Source organism: Corvus brachyrhynchos, unplaced genomic scaffold (assembly GCF_000691975.1).
Source record: "Corvus brachyrhynchos isolate BGI_N302 unplaced genomic scaffold, ASM69197v1 scaffold16, whole genome shotgun sequence".
NCBI classification, from domain to species: Eukaryota; Metazoa; Chordata; class Aves; order Passeriformes; family Corvidae; genus Corvus; species Corvus brachyrhynchos.
In genome coordinates, this window is record NW_008238643.1 from 333,782 (window position 1) to 356,609 (window position 22,828).

General features: G+C 37.5%; 1 protein-coding gene across 1 annotated transcript in view; it reads right to left on the reverse strand.

The window, feature by feature from the left end:
• GABRG2 (gamma-aminobutyric acid type A receptor gamma2 subunit) overlaps positions 1–22,828 on the reverse strand; it is a 67,182-nt gene that overhangs the window by 34,049 nt on the left and 10,305 nt on the right. The window contains exons 2-7 of the mRNA XM_017737475.1: positions 21,132–21,231; positions 9,029–9,177; positions 7,339–7,406; positions 6,383–6,603; positions 3,248–3,330; positions 2,426–2,563 (exon numbers count right to left, since the gene is read on the reverse strand). Of these exons, the coding sequence (XP_017592964.1) occupies positions 2,426–2,563; positions 3,248–3,330; positions 6,383–6,603; positions 7,339–7,406; positions 9,029–9,177; positions 21,132–21,142 (670 nt within the window). The 5' untranslated portion in view covers positions 21,143–21,231. The remainder of the gene's footprint in view (positions 1–2,425; positions 2,564–3,247; positions 3,331–6,382; positions 6,604–7,338; positions 7,407–9,028; positions 9,178–21,131; positions 21,232–22,828) is intronic.

The window sequence follows — 22,828 nt, forward strand, 5'->3', positions numbered from 1 at the left end:
CTCAGATTCTATCTCTGCCAAAGCATTGGCATCAGTTTTTACTGAAATTCAGCACTGTAAGTAATGGCATAAAGTGTCAAAACTTATTTTAGCTGTATGGGCACTCAAACATTTAACTGGCGTACTCAGGCTGCACCTATGTTGCTAATAAACTTGGAATCTTTTTTTTGTCCTTACTGTTCATGAAACTATTGAAAATATGTGCATCCTAAGAGTGTAATTATAGGTAGAATATGGGTCTGTCTGAGGAATACTAGACTTAATGTAGTGGCCAGCATGCTAATAAGTCACTTAAGTAAGCCATGAACACGCTTTAGGCTCTGGTGGCTTTAGGAAAATATTTGTAGGAAATAGACCAGATTCATGTCAACCCCTATGCTGTTGGGTTTTTTCCCCATGTTCTAACTAAACAGATGCCACACTTATCTCAAAATAAAATCTGTTTTTGCATATCTGTGGTCATAAAAACAAGAGGAGCAATGAAAATCAAACATAGGGTAACTGCAGCAGAAGAAATATGTACACAGGACATTTTTCCAAATTTTTGTACACAGCAGGCCTGTGAAAGCAGCTCAGCAGTCTGAGTAGCTTTCATGTGCTTTTTGACTTAGGAATTGAGTGACAACTTTTCACTGCTTTAATGTGCATCCTAGCTGCTAATTATTTTTCTTTAATGCAAATTAAACGGACTGGTGTGTGTCGTCATAGTAAAAATTATGGATGCTACATTATAGGAATTCTCCAGGTGAATACTAAAAGCTTGAATGACTTTACACTAAAAGAAGGTTTTCTTTGCATGAGAAAGGGATTTTTTGCTCTTTTGTGTTTTACTGTTCTTCTTCACATTAACAGAACATTAGTGAGTGCTTTTGAGTCACCAGTGCACTCAATCAGGGTATATGAAGCTTGTAGCATGTTAAGATTTTATTATTTTCTATCTCTGGTCAAAAAAAAAAAAAAGAGTTGATTCAAGAATGGCTCAAGCAGAAAATTAAAGAAAATAGCAAATAGAAGAAATTCAAATTAAGGCTGAAATATAGTTAGTTTTCAATGTGAGCAAGATGAGACTGGAAGCACACTTGGGTACACTGCTGCCGTTTGTGCTGTCTGAGGGGAGATGTATGTATTGCTTGTTATATTTTTGCCTTGAGAGCCCTGTGTAATGGTGGTTATTAGCAGCTATGGTTCACACACATGCTTCTCTCCTGTCCTCTTTTGCACCTTTATGTTTGTTTTCCTGGGAAAATGAGAAAAGTTAAATGTTTTCTTGAATACTTGACTAAATACCTTCCTTGGCTAAAATGGCAGAAGACTCCATGAGGCGTACATTGCTGCATTCTGTTTTGCCCTGCTCATGAGACTGAACACATCATTGGCGCCTAATGTCCAGAGCTTCATGAGTTGGAGCTTGAATTAATTCTTCATCTCCTTGTTTGTTCTGTGTAATGTACAGCAGGCTCCTCTCAACTCTGGCGTATCTCACTTTCCTTTTTGAATGTAACAGCAATGCTGTTCTTATTTTAGAAATAAAATGGGTGGGGGTATTTCTGAAGTCAGAATGAACACAGATGTCTGAATTTAAATTAAGATACTTGCCAGAGCTATAAAGTAAGGTAAAAATTGGAAGCAGCCTTAAAAAAAACCCAACCTGCTTAAATTTCATTGTTCTTTTTGAAAGTAAGAAATGAAAGAGATATCATGCACATAGAAGAATATTAATATGCAGTTCCTCTTTACATCCTTCCTCATAGTCACTGGTTTTCTTTCCACTGAGAAACAAAACAATATATATGTCTAGAAAAATATATTTTTCTGCTTAGTTAGCAGGGTTAAAATTAAACACTGAGTACTTCCTCATTTATCATTCTAAATTCCATTGCTTGTTTCCAAGGAGATAGAAACATGAAGGAAAGCCATCTGAGACTCTGATTTGTAAGGCTGTTCTCTTTAATGGAGTTGAATGTGCCTTATGTTAAGGAACAAAATAAATTCAGAGCCTCTGTAGTGAAGAGGTTGGGACTTCGAGTGTCATTTCTGTGCAGGCTTACTTTCTGTGTCTGGCAGTGGGAAGGGGACTGTAAAATGTTCAGTGCAGTGTCAGATCATCCTTTAGTGGCTCAGTTCTGCTGTTTCCTGCACTGAAACACTGCAAGTTCCTTTACCATCCACCCTTTGTAGTAGTGGCTTTGTCCTGACAGTCAGAGGTTTTTCTTGGAGGACAAGAATGGACAGTAGACACAACTTGTTTTTCTCCCTGTTAGGAGTTCAGAAATACCAAAGCCTGGATGGTTCCATAGATTCTGAAAAGCCTGTAATTGTTCAGTGCAGTGTAAATGCTAAGTTCTAACGAGAGGTATCTTTCTTGGTTTAATTTTGTTAATAAAACCCTAACTGAACCTGGAAGTAAACCCTTCAGTTGTCTTACCTGAAGTAGTCTTCACCACCTCAGTTGTATTTCTTAGTCCTGTAAAGGCGAACTGGTAAAGCCTCCAGGACCGGGTGTCCCCCACCTCCACCGAGCTGCGCTTCCACTGGTAAATGATCTCTTCTCTGGGGTAGCCATCTTATTGCAATGGAAAATACAGAATGCTTTGTTTCATAGTCACTGCTAGGGTTTAGGGTGCTTTGGGGAGTAAAAATACTACTTTCTATTTCTGGAAAGAACTGGAGAAGCATATTGTAAGTAAATTATAGATATGTTTTTCTCAAGTTACTAGTGCCTTTTACTTAATGTCACATTTTATTAATTATAAATTATAATAGCACTTGAGATAAATTTTTCAAAAATAGGTTTTCCACTTTTGTGGACCTAATATGATGCAATTTTGCCCATCCTCCAGATCCATCTGCAGCTGGATCAGGAATTCACACCTTGATCTAACTGCAAAATGTCAGACTCTTGACTCCAACTAGTACAATAGTAAAACACCCGTGCACAGAGAGAAAGTGGGAGGCCATGACATCTTGATGCTGAAAGTAAAAATTTCTTGTTTCATGCTCAGATATAGGTATAAATTAATCACATGGGGTCCAGAAATGTTATATTTTTTTTATAGCACTCCTTAATGATATTTGTGAACATCTGTGATACATGTACTGAAAATAAGATCAAAATAAAAGTAAAAACCAGTGGGGTATGTCTAATTAAGAACATAACCTTCGCTGACTCTAAGTATGTAAAAATAAATTTATAATAAGCAGTTCAGTGTGGGTCAGAAAAAGGAATATTTTTAAGCATGTTACTTACAGCTTGAAAATTCCAATGGGCAGGAGTGGACATCCATTGGGAAGTTGTGTAACTGTAGCTGACACTCAGCATCAATTGTCAGCCTGAAAAGAAATAGATCAAGATATAGGGAATGCACTTGAGAAGTTTGTCCTGAAAGCTACATCATGACAAGCAAAGCAAGATTCTTACTAATACAGATCCTGACTACAAAATATACGAACATTATATGTATTTATTTATATATATATAAAGTAAACTATTTCTATCTATGTAACTATTGGAATATTCCAAGCATAGGAAGACATCATGGTTACTGATAAGCAATATTTCTTTTTTGGTTCCATAGACCCTGATCATCTACTTTCCGGACTGTGTAATGGAAGAAGGTATTAAAGTTCTGTTCCTGTGCATCTGAAGTGTCAGCATTACTCACGACTGACAAATCCATAAGTAGATATACAGGTCATCTCATGAGCAGTGACAAATCTTTGTGTCACAACATGCCATAATGCACTAGGAAAATGTATTTTATGTGACAAAAATTCTATTTCAGAAATGATGGATAGGAGTCCAAATTTAGATATCTGCATCCAAGACAGCCATCTAGACTCCCTTCACAGCTAGTGCAAAGGCGCTCTGAGGATACACTTCCTCTCACTCCAAAATAAGACATTTAAATTTAATCAGAAGAAAAATGTACCAAAAGATGTTTGTCTCCACTGAATATTAGGAGGGTCTCCATGATAACTCAGGTAGTGTAGGTGCTAAGCTCAGGTAAAGACAATTACTTTCAGAAATCCCAAGTAAGATGAAATGTACCCTCTGATGTTCCTGTTAAAAACTCTACCATTTTTCATTCACTCCCAGCCCACCCATGAGCTGCAGGATACTTGGACTTTGAAAGAGGTGGGGTGAGAGAGGGAAAAAAGAAAAGTGTGGGGTAAAATGTTTATTTGTTCCCCAGGGAGTCTCTAGGAAAGCTGTAGGTTTCTAGTCTTTTCTGATTCTGCGGTGTCTAAATGATGAGCTCTGTGAGTTGGGTTTGTCTCCAGGTTCTTGAATGAAGGTGTTATGGGCAAATGACCCTGAGTCTCATCCTGTAGGATGCAAAGGAATGCTGGAACCACCAAGTTAATGGAGTCAGAAGGAAACTTTTCTGCATTAGGGATTTAGGAAAAAATCTGATTTTCCTGTTGCCCTTCTTCTTCTCATTTTCATCATCTTCAGTACCACAGATACTTGACTTCCTGCTGGGTAGGGTGGTTCTTAAACCTGGGGGGAGGTGACTGAGAAAAATCAGTGATCCCTTCTGGATCCCTCTTCAGGACAGAATCCCAGCTGTGTGATATCACATTTCATTTCTGAGTTAATCGAGGTTGAATCCTTACTGGTGCTTGCTGTGACTCACTAGCACAACTAAATAGACATTGATAGCAGATAACGGTTTCCAAGTTCCACCAGATACATCTCTTTCTAATGAGAGGAACCGAGGGATTTAAAGAGAAAGGTAATAAAGTCCAAACAGACAGTAGTGTACACAAGTCCAAATTTAACATTTGAAAAATGGATCTAGGCTCATCTTTATCAGACTAACTTTGATTTGCATTGGATTTCAATTCTGATCATTCTATTACCTCTTCTGGCAATGCAATATGCAATGAATGTTAAATAACGATGAAATAAAATTCCTTTTCATAATTCAGACAGTTGCAACATTAAAAGGTTGTCTTAACCAAAGCTTCATATCTATTCATTAAAATTATGAGTGTACTTCAAAACTTTAATTTTGGCACCCAATAAAGTAAAAACAAAAAAAAACTTTTGAGAAAATGCAGTCTAGAACTCAGATGATCTTATGTCTGTCATCTTTCATTCTACACTCTCATTTTAAATTATAAATTGTCTTGAAAAAATGCTGTATTTATCTATATTTTACATAAACCCAAATATTACATGACATGCAAGAAAAAGTATAAAAAAACTCCCACAGAATTTTCACATTTAGGAGGTATGAGCATTTGGAATATGATATTTGAGTTGTTGCATATGGCATATGCATAACTTAATTATTGAAAAGGTAATTTGTCTTAAAAGAAAAACTATACATGTGACTGAGGAACCTGGACAGGTTGAGCGTATCAAGTTCAGATCCATTTTGGTGGAAGGGTGTGGTGCTGTGTTCCCCCCTTCCCCTGGCTCTAGCCCTGGCCACACCCTCTGGTTCTCCCTATTGGATCCAGTACCCCAACTTCGCCTATGTACCACCCCTGCGCCCTGAGATCATTCATCCATGTGCTTTCCCCGCCTCCCTCCTCCCGATATGAACTGCCAAGCTCCCAGAGGATGTGGTTCACTCTGCCTCTGGGAATTGGCTTGTTGACATGCAATAAAAGTTCATCTGAGGCCCGCATGGAGGGACCCTTTCCCGCCTCCTTTACTGTTACCATGTTGTGAGCTAGCAGGGGCAGGTTTGCAGGGCCATCTGGAAGGACTACAGAAGAGCGGAACTGCCGCCCTATCCTAAGCAGCCTCGCAGCGCTTTCTGAGAAGGCTGCAGCTTGCAAAACCAAACCAAGCAACGCAACAGAGGGGGGCATATCCATAGGTTTGAGTTCAATGTTCAATGCTGGGATTGTAAAATCTTGTTTGCCTGAGATATTTAAGGAATAAAGTGCTTTTTCTGGGTGGAGTTTCATCTGGCTAAATTGTAATCAATTCAGAGTAAGAGGCCTTTGATGTATATAATAGCTCCTTTTGTACCATCTACTTAATTCAAGGATATTTCACATTTATGAGTTTAACACAATAAAAATGTAAAAAGGACCAAACCAATGGCAAACAATAAAACGTACCTTAAAATGAAGGCTAATTACTATTAAAATGATTATATTAATGTTAATATAGGAATGTGATTATTGTGGAGCAAGACAGGACAATCTATAAGAAGAAATAAAACTTATTGTGCCAATATAAAATAAATTTCATACAATTGGTATCTTCTAAATACTTCCCTTTTTCAGGGTTTTTTTGCATAAAAAAATAGGAAAACTCAGTATTTTTTTCTTTCAGGTTAATGTCAAATGACCTGAATTAATAGGATTTTTCTCTTTGGCTTTCATTAGAGAAAATGAAATTAAAGTTAGGTATAAATACCTCAATGTGTACAAGACTCTGCCGTCATTCCAGATCCTGAGCATCCTATTAGGAGTTGTTATCCAATGAGCGTCAGCCTTCTTGGAATTTCGGAAAAATGTGTCTGGTATCCAGATCTTCCCAACCATGTTGCTGTTTAATCTGAGCACTTTTATAGTGCTGTTGAATTTCAGACGTCTGTCATACCACGTTTGGGCGAAAAATATATCAATTGTATATTCCTGTTGTGTTAACCAGAAATACTGATGAAAACATAGCACTCAGCATTCCACATAACTCCTGATATGCTTTCCTTAATTTATTGTGAAAAAACGGTGAGCTACAGAAGGTGATACTGGAACTGATAAAACCAAACTCTTCTAGTGAATTTTTGAGGCATGTTTTACCGAAGATTATTGTTTTAAAACAATTTATTATTTTAGCATTGAGAGTAAAACTAAGGTGCAAGTGAATGTTATATGCACCTTTCTAATTCTGTGTCCCTGCATCTCAACCCACACCTGATATTTCCTTGAATCCAGGACAGGAAAAGCTTGAGCTGACTTTAATTGCCTGTGCCCCCTGGTTAATCTCAGAAACGGTGAAGTCTCTGGAGAGGATCTAGGCCTGTTACTTATTATCTCTTGGTGGCAAGAGTGATAATATCACTCATGAATGGTTTTCCCAATTTTGTAGCAATCTGGAAGGTCAGTTTTAAAGTATTGCAAAGCATTTGAAAGCAGAGCACATAAAAATGTGAGGATATATTAAAACTATTGGTTTTGCATTTTTTCAGCATATAGCTCAGTTTTCCTGTCTTGTACAGATTTATAGCTCATACAGTCCTCCCATCCATAATTTAAATGAGGTGTTAAAAATAATATAGGTATGCCACAACGTTAAGAACTAATGGAAGCTTTGTAATGTCAAAATGATGGAGACTTTGTAACAAGGAAAATGGGCAGTCCTTTACCTACCATGTTGATAGCATTCACAGGGCCAATGCTATTTACGTACATGTCAGTGTGAATTATTGTGGGTTTAACTGCAAAAGAAACAACAAGAATCAGTAACGTCCATGAAGGTCAAAATCAACTACATGAAAGTCAAGCACAAGCATGTTATTATGGCACCTCTCCTCTGTGGTTGCCTCACATTTAAAGGTACATATACAATAAATACAAATTTGCAACACTGTCTTCAGTTTGAAATTAGTTGGAGACACTTTGAGACAAATTCTTATATCATTTATTCTATCAAAACAAATTCCCTTATGCTATGAGAACAAATACTGAAACCAGTGCTGATAGCTTAGAGAGATTCATGTGTGACTGAAAGGATCTATATTTTGTATCAGGTCACAGCAATGCATCAAAACAAAACACTGGCAATGAAAGCAAACTTATTTTTCTTATGATGTCTTGCATCACTTGTTCTACATAATAATGCCAAATGCAAAATGACTGCTGTTGCCTGCAGAGGTGTTTGTAGGTGAGTAACAATTTTGTGAGCCTAAAGCCAAAATAATACTTAAGGCTCTTAGACAGAATTAAGAATAGTTGTTACATTAAATTATTTTGAAATTACTCCATTTCAGCTTTATTCTTCTTATACACCTTGTTTACAGAATGATTGGTTTTTTCCCAGATGCTTTTAGGAATGCTTTATTTCCTTTCTGTTTCTGAAGTCTTGGTTTAAGTGAAGACAAATTCCTCTGCTAATTTACACTGTATACGTAGACTGAAGGTTAAAGACTCATGTTATCCTTCACTGTGAAAAATTCCTTAGTTTATAAGCCTCTATAAACTTGTTAGAAACAGCTTCCTTCATTAACCTTGCTGCTTTCTGCTTTCCTCTGCCTGCCTCATCCATGAAACCTCTGTGCCTTTTTCTATAATCTTGTTACTGGTGTATCCTCTTCTGTATTGTCTGCCTGCTCTGTGCACTCATGGGGCTTCTCAAACTGAATTGCAGCAATTCAGGGAGATTTTTTCCTTTGAGTTACCTCAGTAATCAGTAGAGAGGGTGATTCCTCCAAAAGGTGATTCAATCAAATAAGGCTTCCATTCTGAGTCCAGGCTTGGCTCTGTATATTTACATTGACTGTGGGGAATCATCTGGGCAGATTGGCTTTGCTTGACTGCAGTTATCTTTTGTGAACCTATTCCTCTGTGCCCTATTCTGTCACTTCCTGCCCTGCTGTGCAAGTGAGGGCTCAGGCTGCATCAGTCTGTGCAGGCCTGCTGCCCTCAGAGGCTCTGTATCCATCACATCCTACAAGGATTAGGCTGTGTTACCCTCTTTTTGGCCTTTCTTTCCAATGTATTATTTGTGATTCTCTAACAGAATCTCTTAGGTGTAAAAAGAAGAGGAAAAACTTGCTTTTTCATTCCCCAGAAGTTACATTCTGAACTTCCTATGCAGGTAAATCATTAAAAGCAGCCTGATTCACTCTTATTAGAGGTCTTAGGATAGATTCAGCAATCTTAATTGATGTCAGCTTCCAAAATCATGACTGTTTTACATACCTCTGATGTTTTTCTGCATTGCATTTTATTCTCGTAACTACTTTGAATGGCTTCTGCTTCCTGGGTAGCAAAATCTGACATGAAAATTCTTTCTCTTTGCTGCTTAATCAAAAGTGGTCTAAAAACGAAACCAACATACCTCCTATGTCAGGTCTCAATTTATTGTCATATCCTTCCAGCAAGCCATTTAAAATAAGAGTCACATCACTCTCATGGACTTTGGGAGTCAAAACCCAAGTCTTATTTGAAGTGTAATCTTCATAATCATCATCTCCCTTTTGGGTGGAACTATTAAAGAAATAAAAATGAAGGAAAGAAAAGCCTTGAAAAATACAAATTTGTAGGTAACTACTTTGGAAGACAATACCCACACTTTTAGATTTTAATAATACTGTAAAAACATTTTAAAAATTTCCCGTTTTCAAAACTAGACTCCCACTAAAGATGCCGCATAACAGTTGAGGTTACAGTTCACTTTATCAGCGTTTCCTTTTAGTACGGTTGAGATCACATTCTGTCTGTTCAGAGGAACATCAGCGCTTATCACCTTTGTTATGCCTATTTTTTCTCTCACTGACTCAGGTGGGACCTGTTATGAAATAAATCTGTCACTTAGCTTATGCAACTCTCCACCAAAATATCACTTATTATGTACACAGTGTTGTTGCTTTACTTCTATAGGAGAGAATGATTTGATGAAACACATCATCAAGACAAGACCAATAATTAGATTCATTCAAACTTCTCACACAGCTTTTCTCCACTTTCTCCACTCTGATGAACTTGAGTTTACTGTGCATTTGGAAAGTTGAGCACAAATTTTTGTCAAGGATTTTCCTTTTCACTTTTGCTAACCAGAACCCACAGAGGATAAAAAAGTCTGTCTGCTGGGGTTTTTCTGCTACTCAGAAGTACGACAGCAGATCTAATTCAACCTGCTTAGCACAGTAAAAAAAGCAAGTTCGGAGTCAGAAATGTGTAGACTAGTCTTAATGGATGTTTTGTTTTCTCAAAATCAGTGCCTCTAGTTCTAGAGGAGAACATTGAAACTACTTTAGAATATGACATAATCAGATATTTTCATTTCAGAATGTCAGTGGTAATCAGCTGAACACTGCTAGGCAACCATATGGTTTTTTGCATAATATGCCAGTGCCCTTCTTTCCTGACCTGCTTCTGTGACAAAGTTTGAATGCTGCTGGCTGGATATGGAAAATATTAATGATACTACAAATGTCTTAAGCCAGTGGAGAGAGTTTGGGTACAAATGGGTGAAAACCAGAAAAATTAATTATTTTCCCGTTTCAGACAGAATCTGAAAAGGAGTGGGAAAGAGCACAGAGAAGCAGATTCTCATGGGGGCTGGATCTTCTGCTTGACACACAAGATTAAAAGAGGTGCAGCTGGTCATGGTCATGGGTGCAGTAGTGAAGGGGTGACTCATCCCAGAGCCTCAGCTGAGGTCTTGCACACTCTTCCATATAGTGCTCCCCTGCTGCATCCAGCTTGTACCTACTCAGAGTGCATGGCTCAAACACTTTCCCGTGTTGGGTATTTGGGAGATGTAAGCCAAATGCACAAATACAGTCTCACTAGGAAAGAGGCTTTGGGTTCTTTCTTCACCCTGGGCACAGCCTAACAGGAAAGAGCTGTAGCTTTTTTTGCCTCTCGGTGCTTCCCAGGAGGTGCTGAAGGCACAGGGACATTTGAAGCAGCCTGAGATTGCGTAGGGCTGTAGCAACTAGGAATGTGTAGCATGGAGAGAGAGCTAGTCTTGCTCTGAGTTGAGCTTGGAAGCTGGTAATGAATCTGATCTGCACCTTTGTTACATGTGCTGGGTACGAGCCACTGACTGCAGCCTCCAGGCACCACTTCACCCGCCCTGCACCAGCCATGGGTATCTGGGAGCTTCAGCTTCCCAGGCGAAGAACTGGCAACCCAAACTCTTCATTCTGGCTGCAAAAGCCTGGACCTGTAGTGTTTTATTAGGAATCAAAAGCAGAGTTTTAATTGGCAATATGCTCCATGGTATTCTGCTGGTACTGACAAACAGGCCAATTTAATTGAATTGGGAGAATTTTTTTTTATTAAGTTGTCTGGAGTTCAAAGATCTAATTGTAATTCAAAGAAACATAACTGAAGCCAATTCTCTCTCCGGGAGGAAAGGAAATAATTCTGAAATAAAGTCTTTGCAAACAGAATGCACTAGATTATGTTTTCAAACTGTGCAAAGTGAATGAAGAAAAATAACTTTATGTATAAAAAACCTTATTCATGTTTTATAAGCAATTAAACAGCTGTTCTCTGAAAAGAATACCTTTTTCTGCGTGGAAAAGAAAAAAATCAAATGCATTCTTTCACAAACGCAACATGTTACTGAATATCAGTGCAATGAGAAAGCTTGAAAACTCAAACCAGCTAATTAGTAGTCTGGTCTACTAGACAGTAAAAGATTAGAAGTATGTTTGTCTAGAAGTTTTCTCAGATCTAGAACAACCTTATTGAACAGCAGCCCACAGTAACTGAAACTTCCATTCCTTCTTGGAAATTATTTCTCTGACAGAAATAGCTATCTGTATGTTTGCTCATCTCTTATCTCAAGCCATTTTGGCACTCCACGTCTCCAAAACCAGTAAATGCTTCATGAAATTAGTGGGAGACAGAGGAGATAAAACACAGCCAATGCAGCTGGCGAAAAATGCTACTGAATTCCAGCTTTTATAAGAATGCCACAAGGATCATAAGTTAGCATGGGTATGCAATTTTCTGTCTGTGTAAACCTGCATTCCAGCCAGAAAAATCAGAGGTGCATCTCTAGACAGATGAGCAGAGCTTTAGCCGTGCAATGCCATTAATACAATGAAAATTATAATGACAAAGCCCCTTTCATCTCCTTAAGACTTTCAGCTCAGTCTTTCTGATTATATGGCTGAAATTTTGCAAGTGCTTTTAATGTCCAAACCAAATTTGTTAAAGCCTAGATTACACCCAAATGCATATTGAAATCTATTTTTATTTTTCTGACTGCTAGAAATTTTCAAATCTAGTAATATAGATATGAAAAGAAACATATTTACCTATTTGCAGATTAAACCATAATTTTTTGAAGGTTCATCTTTCAGACACTGATACAAAATCTCACCATATGAGATATTCCCACTGTGATATTAATGCCACTGCAAGATGTCTGCAAAATTGCTTTACATAAATCCATAAATACATACATTTCCCTTGCTGGAAAAGAGATTACTTAAGAGGGTCAGAACCCAAGCTTGAAACTTCAAACCAGAGAGTAATTAAAGTTAGAAGGCACTTTTGGTGGTCATCTGGTCCAATCCCTGCTCATTTTGCCACCTGAGTCTGCATGTGGTGGCTGTGATGGTAATCACAACCATAGATAGATACATGTGTATCCACAAGTGTTTAACATTCAGGGAGCTCTTTTTATGTCTCAAATTACTTGAAATACTTCTTCACAAAGCAGGAAGAGGGCAGAAATTACTGATGCTAATAATAATTTATTAATTTAGATCTAGTTTTCTTAATAATCTATGCAAAGATCTATAAAATGGTATCTCACTCTACAATTACATAAAAACCTCATTCTACCAATGAGATTTTTACCATGTCAGGGGCTTCCTCCCTAGAACAAACACGTATTAATCCAAATCCTACATTGAAGTTTTTACTTGATTTATAACATTTATGTAGCTCTTTTGAGTGCTAACTGATGAGGAGTAACTTTAGCACAAACTGAGGCTGACACAAACTAAATGTTCAGGAACTTATTCTTCAGATCTTTGCCAGTGTATTTGATCCGTACATTTCCTTGCAATACTCTCTGGGCAACATTTAATCATTCTTGGTGCAAGTGTAATCCTGGTGGGCAGAGGTGCCCACTGCAGGTAGAACTGGGGTCACCAGTCAAGGGAAAAAGGATTAATGAAGTGACGCTCACTTCTGTTGTCATATCCTCCTTTATGGGCCCCTTAGCACTAAAGTCATTATTTCTGTACTGGAAATACATTGAAATTGTAGAAAAGGATATCTCTGCTGGGAAATCACTGATGCATTAGGAAAACAATTTTTTTCTGTCTTCTTTATTGAACCTTATTCAGAAGACATGGTCAAGCCCATTACTTAAATGTTTTGTTAATGTGCTGATACACTATTCTCTTAGCAGTCCAAAGCCACAAAGTCCACAATACAGTTCAGGAATCTTTTTTTTTTTTTTTTAATAGATTCAGCATGATTTCTTTTCTTTTGTGCTTTCATTTCCCTGCAAGTAAGTTTGGTGCCTATGTAAAAATAATCAGCACTTTAGCAAAATTTAAGAAATACTTATATTAATGGTATCTAACTGTCTTACATTATTATGCTTTCAAGCCTTTTGGCTTAAATTCTTTAGTGCAAAAATTAACATAAAGCATAGGTTACCCATTTCAAAACTACTGTGTTTTAGTTAATTGCTAACACAAAGTCAACACTCTAACTTTGGATGATCTCTGCTGTCATCTCTATATCAGAGACACTCTAATGTGATTGCCAGGAGAATCTTATGTAATGTTTCTTGGAAAGATACTACCATGTGTTGGTAAAGATAGGCCATGCATTATTTAATATCACAGCAGCAATAATTTTACAGTCTAAATTGGGGGACAGATTATTTAAGTAGTGAGCAATAACTCACTAAGGATATCCCTTTGAAATAAGGTGTTATTTCTAATCCACAGGAACATGATTTTCATATCTTGTTACAAGGAATAGAAGGGAAAGCATACTCTTCTCTGGCAAAAAAAAAAACTTCCATGGCTGGTGAGTCTTTCAGACTTTAGATATGAGGTCATATATTTAGCTCGTCAAAACCTCTATAGTTCCAGTGACTTTAAATGAGTTATACCAGTTTGTACCTGCTGTGGCTCTGTCCTCTATGTCTTCTAAATATAAAAAATTAAATTTAACTATTGCCAAGAATTTTGTTGTGAAACTTCACCCGAGTTAATTGCCAATATTTGCTGTTTACAAGCAGAATCAGAGTAGCCACTAAGTGCCTAAAGGGAAGGACCTGTAGCAGTACTGAATAACTAATAAACTAATTAAAAACTTAATTTTATTTATCAAAAAATCTGGGCAGTTTCATCTTTTATGCAAAGTAGGCTACAGAGCTTTCAGCAAAGATTTAATAAACTACTTGAACAAAAAACAAGTTTTCCGTTGAAAGCACCAATGTTTTCTGCATCTCAGGGAAGAACTGAAACATGGCTTGCCAGTTCCCCCAACAGCAATGTTCAATTTAATGAAGAGTCAAGTTCAATTCATTCTCTGATGTGCATAGAAAATTACCCTAATCTATAGGTCATACATTATTCGTGGTGATACTATGGTCACTGGGAAGGAAAGATGTATACCAGGTTCCCACTGTGCATACAGAGATGCTGTAGGCAGATGTGACATATGAGTATGTGGAGATGGCAGATGTGTAAGAGAATACAGTGTTTCTGGAAATCTAACAGTGTCTAAATTCTCCCTTGTTGACTCATATTTTAAGTAAAGGTATCTTGATTGAAGCAGAAAATGTTTTCACAAAGCTGTGCCATTAATTCTCTTGTCCTGTTTGTGTTTCTGTTCTGTCCATTTGTCCTTGGATTAAATCCCAAGGCTATGCCCAGGACTGAGTTACTATTCTTGCCATAAAAACGGCACGTATTTTCTCTTTTGCTACTAAATGTTCATCACAAATACCCAATCTTCAATTTTCTTAGGACTGCAAATCATGTAATGCGAAGATTAATCTCTTCCCTAATCGTTTCCCACATCAAAGATGGGAACTTGGATGCTTTGCTTAGAGAGGAAAAGAGAAGATCCAGTCAGTTATCAGAAGTTCCATAATAGAAAATGAAGTTGAGAAATTTGGACTAAGAATCACTGAGAAACTGTCTTGTAGTCCTACTCCCTCCACCTAGAATTGTGGTGCTGCTGCAATTACAATTCTGGATGGAGCTATAATGTTCCAGAAGAGCCTGAAATCCTGGATTCACAGTGTTTTCAGCAAAGGTTGTTTCACATGGCCACAAGGGAGTATAAGCTGTATTTTGGCCATTTGTTTTACTCGTGTAGTAAGGGAGGCTGAGGAAGTTAACAGGAGGAAAGAAAATAGTTTTGACCTCTACTCAGTGGTTTGGGTGGGGTGGATTTTAGTTAGGTCATCTGTAGAAGATAGTTTATTTCCTAGGCACTTCTGCTGCACCTGTCATTCCATGTACTACACAAATTATGTAATGTAGTTAAAACCTTGGCAGGAAATCATTATTTAAAACAAAGCAAAGCTGAATTTTTCTGTCATCCCTAAGTCACAGAGGGACTGAAGTGTATTTGAAAATAATTATTAAAAGAATATTACAGTTCTCATAAAGAAATAGGTACAGCTGAAACACTTAAATTATGGGACTGACCACACAAGTCTCAAAATGGTTAAGAGCCAGAAATTACCAGAGGAGCACAAATGAGTGGTCCCAGCAATGACTTCTCAGTCATCTTTACTGAACATGAAGGCCCCAGACTGCCAGAAATCAGTCATTTCTGAAAACTGTGCCTGCCCTGAGATTTAAAAGCTGTCTGGATTCCTGTGAATGTTTACACTCTGTTCCCATGAAGAGATGATACCTGGCAACACAGCACCTGTGGATCATGCTGTGGATTTTACAAGCTTTCTTGTAGTCATTCAGCAACTCCCAGTAACCTCGCTGATGCTTATCAGCCGTTTTGGGTAAAGCAGCCCAGTTCTTAAACCTCTTCACAGACTTCTAAAATATTATATGGCAGTGGTGGTTTTGTATTCATGTCTATAAAACTGTCACTCATAGCAGACTGCTTTATCTTACAGTTCTACATCTTGCCCAAGACATGCACTCACATTTACTGCACCTAAGATGTAATAAATTTTTGCTCTTTGTAGCTATTGTTAAAGCATATATTTTCCATCTTTTCAGATTCAGCCGAATGTGGCTACAGCAAGTGTTTATAAAGAAAGGTTTAAAATTAAAAATTTAACTTGGTTTATGCTTTGTTTTGTTCCTGTCAGTTCATGAAAATATTTTTCAAAAAGCCCTTTGGAGTGCATTTATTGAGAGTGCTAACAATAAAATTTCTAGTTTGTAGTATTTACTGTGTTTTCTAGTTCACTGTGTTGAAAAACTGTAGTGCAATTTTTGCATTGCACACCTGATTGGATTCAAGTCGTGAGTGACCATGAGGATTATTGTCCCTTTTAAAATATTTCTAGTGGCAACAAAATGGGCTCACAGCCAGTTGTCACAAAAATTACCAGAAACAGGGACCAGTGTTAGCAGCCCTGGCAAAGAACCAAAAGCTGAAATGTAGCACCCAGTCTAGAATCTGTTTCTTCAGCAGAACATTGAGATATGTTGTAAAATAAATTGATAAGGGATTTACATCTCCAGGTCTATCAGAACAGATTGTTGTTATTAAACAAAGCTGAATTACACCACATTATAAAACTTGTGGGTATGGAGAGGAGTTGTATGTTACCCTGAGGGAGGATAGCAAAGAGATAGAGAGATGAAGGAAACTTCTTTAGGCCAGTAAGGAATAGAAGGATAATTATAGAAACAAGCATACATCATTCATTTTGAACACCCTGAGCTTGAAGTGCAGCATATATACTTACGAGAGCTCTGGAGGAGTGTAAGATGTGATTGGATGATTCAGATAATCCTCCATAACTTAAGATGATTATTTCAAATTTTTTTTTTTTTTGAGCTGGAATTTTGTATGACTATATTTCTTTATATTTTATTTACTGGAGGTTATATAATCTACTTCTCTGTCTGGTTTCACTGTGGTTATGGATACTCGTGTTAGCAGCAAGCAAAAGCATTAGAAACAAACAGAAAATGGAAAAACAGCTACAGATATTCTTCTGCTTCATAGGGTTAGCTTGAGTTGATCTGCTTTATTTGAAGGTATCTAGCTATATCTAAGTGTAAAAGTTTTAATCTTGGAATTATGTCAACTTTAGAAGGTTTCTTTTTTCTTTCACATTCCTCTTTTTGCCACTCCCCTCCCATTCCCTTCCCTCTTCTTTTTTAATTTTTTTTTTTAAACCACTCTATGCATCTCTGAATGTGAAATCTAAGGCGTGATTTTTGCCTGCTGCTATTATTCAGTTCCCACAGATTTCCAATATAGCTAGCAAATCTCAAGAGAAGATGTAAATGGTCATTACTGAAATGTGATTTGATTAGGTCTGTCTTAGTTTGAGCTCATTTCATTTTTTCTGGCTGTGTTTTATCTTATATAATTGTCACCTGTTAGTATTCCATGTGATATCTCTTCCCCAGTGATGCACATTGCTTTTATAAAAGATTGCTCTAAAATCTCACTATAAATTAAAAAGCTCAATTCTCTTCTCAGTGAGTAAGGTTAGGAAAACGTGGATGCCTTCTAGCCATCTATTTAAACAATATTAACTCAAAAACCCCATTTCTATTGCTCGATTAGACTTGAGAAATGAAAAAATAGGTTCTTGTTCTGTAATACCCTATGAGGCACTCATATTGGTGGTTTTGAAAAATTCTTGCACAATGTTTTTGTGCAATGATAATTTCACCCAGAAGGAAGTCACTTCTAGAATCAGTCACTCACGATGTAGTCATCTTCTCATCACTATCTGTCAATGTTTAAAAACAAACATGTGAGGTGCTAGAAATGTCAGCAGTTTTGCTTATTGAGTAACACTCCTGAGCATTTTTTTGAGATTTAAAATACCTTTTGCTTTTATTGGTCTACCAGTGCGAGCTATAAATTAAGTTAGGCTGAACATAAATTCAAGTTAAATTGAATATAAATCCTTATTAGAATTAGATCTGTCAGGGAATGTTTTCATTCTTGTCTTCTACATCTCAGTACACAGCAGAGCACTATAATGAAGTGTTCCTAGTATTGGGCTGGGAACATGGAACATGGAATGCTTACCCCAGCTGAAGGACTAGTGTCCTTCTACTTGCTGTGCTAAACCAAGTGATACCTGCTCTGCATGTAAGTGTAAACCATTTTTACAACATTCATAAGCACATAAATGTCCCTTATTATTTGTGTTAGATGAAGACTGGGTATGATGCTAAATCATCTCATGATGGAGGAAGAAATAATCTCTAACCCTTCCTTAGGGAATGACTTCGCATTGTGCTTACCAGCAACATTAAAGCCCATATTGTTGGTAAAGCAAGTGGGTCAGGTAAGTGTTTAGGGAGCCAGTAAAAAATAAATATGAAACTAATATAGGTTTATTCTGAGTGTATTAATAATTCTTATTTCTCTTAGATCATGGAAGTATCATTACTGGAATGTTTTTAGATAAAAATATGTCTGAAGAAAGAGCTGAATGAACAGAAAATAGCTGCTCAATACACATCTTTAATTACATCATGCTAACTCATTCACAGAATAAGAGTAAGCAAATGGTGAAAATTAAACTGGTTTTTTGTTGTTTCTTTTTTAAACAATGCTTCTGATTTAACTTCATTTTTAATGCACGGTAACCAATAGTAACCCATGTGTTCCTACATAAACCAACCTATATCATGCAAGACGCTGTTTGCACTCATGCTCATAAAACAGACTGTGCAGGGGTGGATGTGGAATTTAGTTCTAATAACAGGGTAGATGTGTGATACATTAAGAATGTAAGTGGCAAACTAATGTCTGTATGTCAGCTGAGTAGGAAAATCATCAACAACTATTCTGCAATTCCCCTATAGAATTTGTTTTGATGAACTTTCTTTGGTGATTGGTACTATCAGGATGGTTTCATCTCAGGGTCTCCTTAGTCATGTGGGACATATAAGCATACCAGCTTCTGGGTGAGGACTGTCAGCATCTCTGCTCTAAAATCCACCCAGGTAGAGTTTTTTACCTGTCACCCCATGCCTGTTTAACCTCGAGAAAAGGAGTCTTAGGGAGGACCTTATCACTCCCTGCATCTCCCTGACAGGAGGTTGTAGCCAGGTGGAGGTCAGTCTTTTCTGCCAGGTAACAAGGGATATTACAAGAGGAAACAACCTCAGGTTGCACCAGGGGAGGTTTAGGTTGGATGTTAGGAAGAATTTCTTCACTGAAAGGGCTGTCAGGCATTGGAACAGACTGCCCAGGGAAGTGCTGGGATCACCAGCTGGGAAGTGTTCAAGCCATGTGGATGTGATACTTGGGGACATAGTTTAGTGGTGAACAGGGCAGTGTGGGGTTAGTGACAGGACTCAATGGTTTTAGAAGCCTTTTCCAGCCTTAATGATTCCATGATTCTGTGCCTTTACCCTGCTATGCTGCATTCCAAGTCCATTTCTCAATGCCTCTGCAGCTGTAGTAGCCTTGGATTTCTCCACACTACACAGCAATGTCAGTAACTCATTCTCCATGGAGTCATGGCTTGTTACTATTGTTTAAATAAAACTCTGGTTGTACCATACAAAAAGTCAAAAAAATTAGCCATAGATGCCTGGTCAATTAGATAAATGGCTGTGGCAGCTAAACCAAGTAAAATGAAGCTGTGGGCAGGTCAAGAGAAGTTCAGACCCAGCTGGCCTGACAAGCCTCTGTCCTGAGGCCATGCAGGCTCAGTGCAAAGCAGTGGCTGTGGTGTGTTGCTGGGCTGCGGCTGAATTCACACACGGTGGTTCCAAAAATCATCACATAAATCGTGATGCAAACTGCTACATCTTACTTGCCTATTTATGCTGCTCTTTTCCAGAGACAAGTATATTCAGCTTTATGTGCAAGAATTTCAGAATCTTTTTTCTGAAAAAATGGTCAATTGTTTTAAAGGTCCTAATTAATAAATATTATGGTGACTCTGTAAATTTATTTTAATGAGAAGAAACTGTGTATGGGCTCATTCAGTGTCTTATCTTTTTATTTCTCTATCAATCTCCAGTAAGTAAAAGGTAAGGCACATAACATGCAAATTCTACCTAGCTCTGAAGTTTTTGACATTTGAGTGGGCTAGGCATGATGATCACTGCAAAGCCTATCTTCCCATCCTTTGCATTTGAATGTGACTATTAAGGCTCGTCAAAACACCAGGAAAGTAGGAGCAATTTCTATTCCATACGCATACAAATATATATCTCCCAGAATTTTCTTTTTCCTCCACAAATATTTTGGCATACCTTTTTTGACTCTCATCAGCATTATAGAATTTTACTTTATAAGTTGTCATTGCTCCGATTATGGTCAGAGAAGTTTTTCTTTGTAAAAGGAAAGAAAATTTTGCAGAGAAAGCTACTAGAAACTTGTTTTATAAGTAGGTGTTATTCAGGGCTAGAGAAAGCTGGATGCTTCACAACTGGAAAAGGGAGCAAGAATAAGAACAATAACCAAGTACAAGCAGAAGCTAAGAGTGGGTTTGATTAATGTGTGTAACTGGCTACAAGAGTCAGAAGTAATATGGATGACATACTACTGTGGATGACATATGGATGACACAGACATATTCCAAAAGCATTATTTTGAAACACTGCATTTGGAGCCAAGTTTATCCAACACTAGTACCAATTTGTTTCAGAAATTCCTGGAGAGAAGAAACCATATTAACGCCTAAGACATGTATACTCATGTAACTAGAGTTTGAAAATATATTTAGCACAGGGTGCTGAAGATGCTGCAGGGAATGATACAAAGTCCAGAAAGACATACAGTGGTGAAAATGTTTCCTTCAGTTCAAGAGATTATGTAAGAGGATTTTATTTTTTCTCCTTGTCTCCTCATCTCCTGCAGCTCTGTATTGTGGCTAAGTCAAAGGATCCACTAAATGTGGTGCAGAGACTGTTTCAGTTGAAAACCAAAGTGTCCATATATTCAGGCCACAGTGTCCAGTTCCCCATCAGGTTTCCTTGGCTCCATCAGAGCTCTGTGGAGCACCCCCATGGCATGACAGCAAAGAGCTTTAATGGTGAATCGATACAAGACCAAGCAGGGATGTTACCATCTGGCCTTACTAAGTCATCTCGGATTAGTCCATACCCAGCTGTGGGGTCTCCCTGGAAGAGATGTAAGCACCAGCTACGTGTGGTGTCATTTATGGAATTTAGGGTATCTGGACAAAGCATCATGGCAACTCAGAACAGGCTCATTGGCAAAATGCAGAGGGTTTCAGACCCCAATTTCTATCAGTACAGGGGAGGCACCATGAGGCTTCAGAGATTTTGTTGGTCCTTTATGGATCTTACCCAAACTTCATAATCAGGAACTCTTTAAAAACAAGACTCTTTCCATGACTTGAGCAGATGCTGATGGGACCATCAGGTGAGGATGGACACCTGCAAACCCCTGAAAATAATGGCAGATGAACAGAAGCTGAGAATAAAGATGTTTTACTAATCATAGCATATCTCCCACATGGATAGATCCATCTTCAGTTTTCCCTTGGTACAAATCCAGCAGCTTTTTATGAGCTACAGGCTTATGCAGAATAACAGCAGAGTATTGATAAGAAGAAATTCCACTGGAAGCCACTGAAGTAAAACTTTACATGCAATTTATTCTCCTGAGATCCTGGGGAATTTGGCAAACACACCTCAGGATAATTTGTTAAATAAAAAACAGGTGCTATTCTAAGATCTACAGTTTTCCAGGACAGATTACCAAAGAAATAATTTAGAAGAGAGGACATAAATGGAATATATTTGCTGGCAAATGTTGCATTTTTAGCTTACATCTGTCAGATTTTCCAGGATTATGCTTTCGATACTGCCAGCTGCTCACTATTCTTATCCTCGTGCAGAAAACCATGTTGGTAAACATTTAAAGACAAATAAAAGTGTTCTCCTGGATAAAGGCTTGAATGCTTAAAACCCTGCAAAACTGAAGCCCAGCTTAGCTGCCTCAGCCTGTTTTTCAAGGTTTCGTTGCAGACATGACATCTTTGTTAAAGAAATCCATTGTTTACATACCATTTGGAATTCTTACTTGTTAACTAAAAGGAGAGCTATTTAAAATATGCACTATTTATGATTGGACATAATTTGACTATTAAACTTCTGGGCTTTTTCATTACATCCTTTCATTACTATTTTATTGAGCAGCTCAGAAAATTGCATATGCAGGTAATGATTGCAGGTAACAAATGTTTCTCATTTTTTAGTCTGAATATATATTGCATTGAATTTAATCACATCTATGCTTACCTACTATAGAGAGATGAAGAGATATAGAGCTTTGGGGATGGTAACAGAAAAATTTATTTCACAGATATAGTACCTTTCCCCTTTCTTTTTTTTTCCTTCCTTAACAAATTGTGTAATTAAAGCTGCTAACAATTTTCCCTTCTAGTTTTCTCCTTAAGCCTTCACATACCCAGAACTTTTTCAAAGTTACCATGAGAGCTGAATTTCTTGGTTTCTGGCCAAAGATTAATTTTATGTCAAAGTCTGAAATAAAATCCACTTTTTGAAATCAGTAAGGCTAAAATTATTCCTATTCCTTTTTAAAATCAAATCTATATATGGATTGTTTTCACACATGTAATCCCTAGATGACTGAATAGTAAGTTTTGGAACTCATTATAGAAATAATACATATTAAGAAGTATGCCAGAGTGAAAGTGGTTGGCTATTAAGTGGTTAAAATGCATTAAGTGGGTAAAACAGTGGTTGAAAGTGGTTGGATATTAATAGCAAGTAATTTAGAATCGCATAATTTAATTTCTGAGCAATGAACTCTCTCTAGAGGTGCTGCTGGCATGTGGTGAGAGGAAAGATACACTGTCCTCACCTGGACAAAATAGCGGTACCTTAGATTTACAACCTTTTGACATCAAGGAGGCAGAGTTGTAGTTCTGGATCACAATAACCAGTGCAGAGAATAATATTTTCATGTTGTTCACCATTGATTCTTAAATATGGGTTTCAGAGCCTTGTTAGTTATA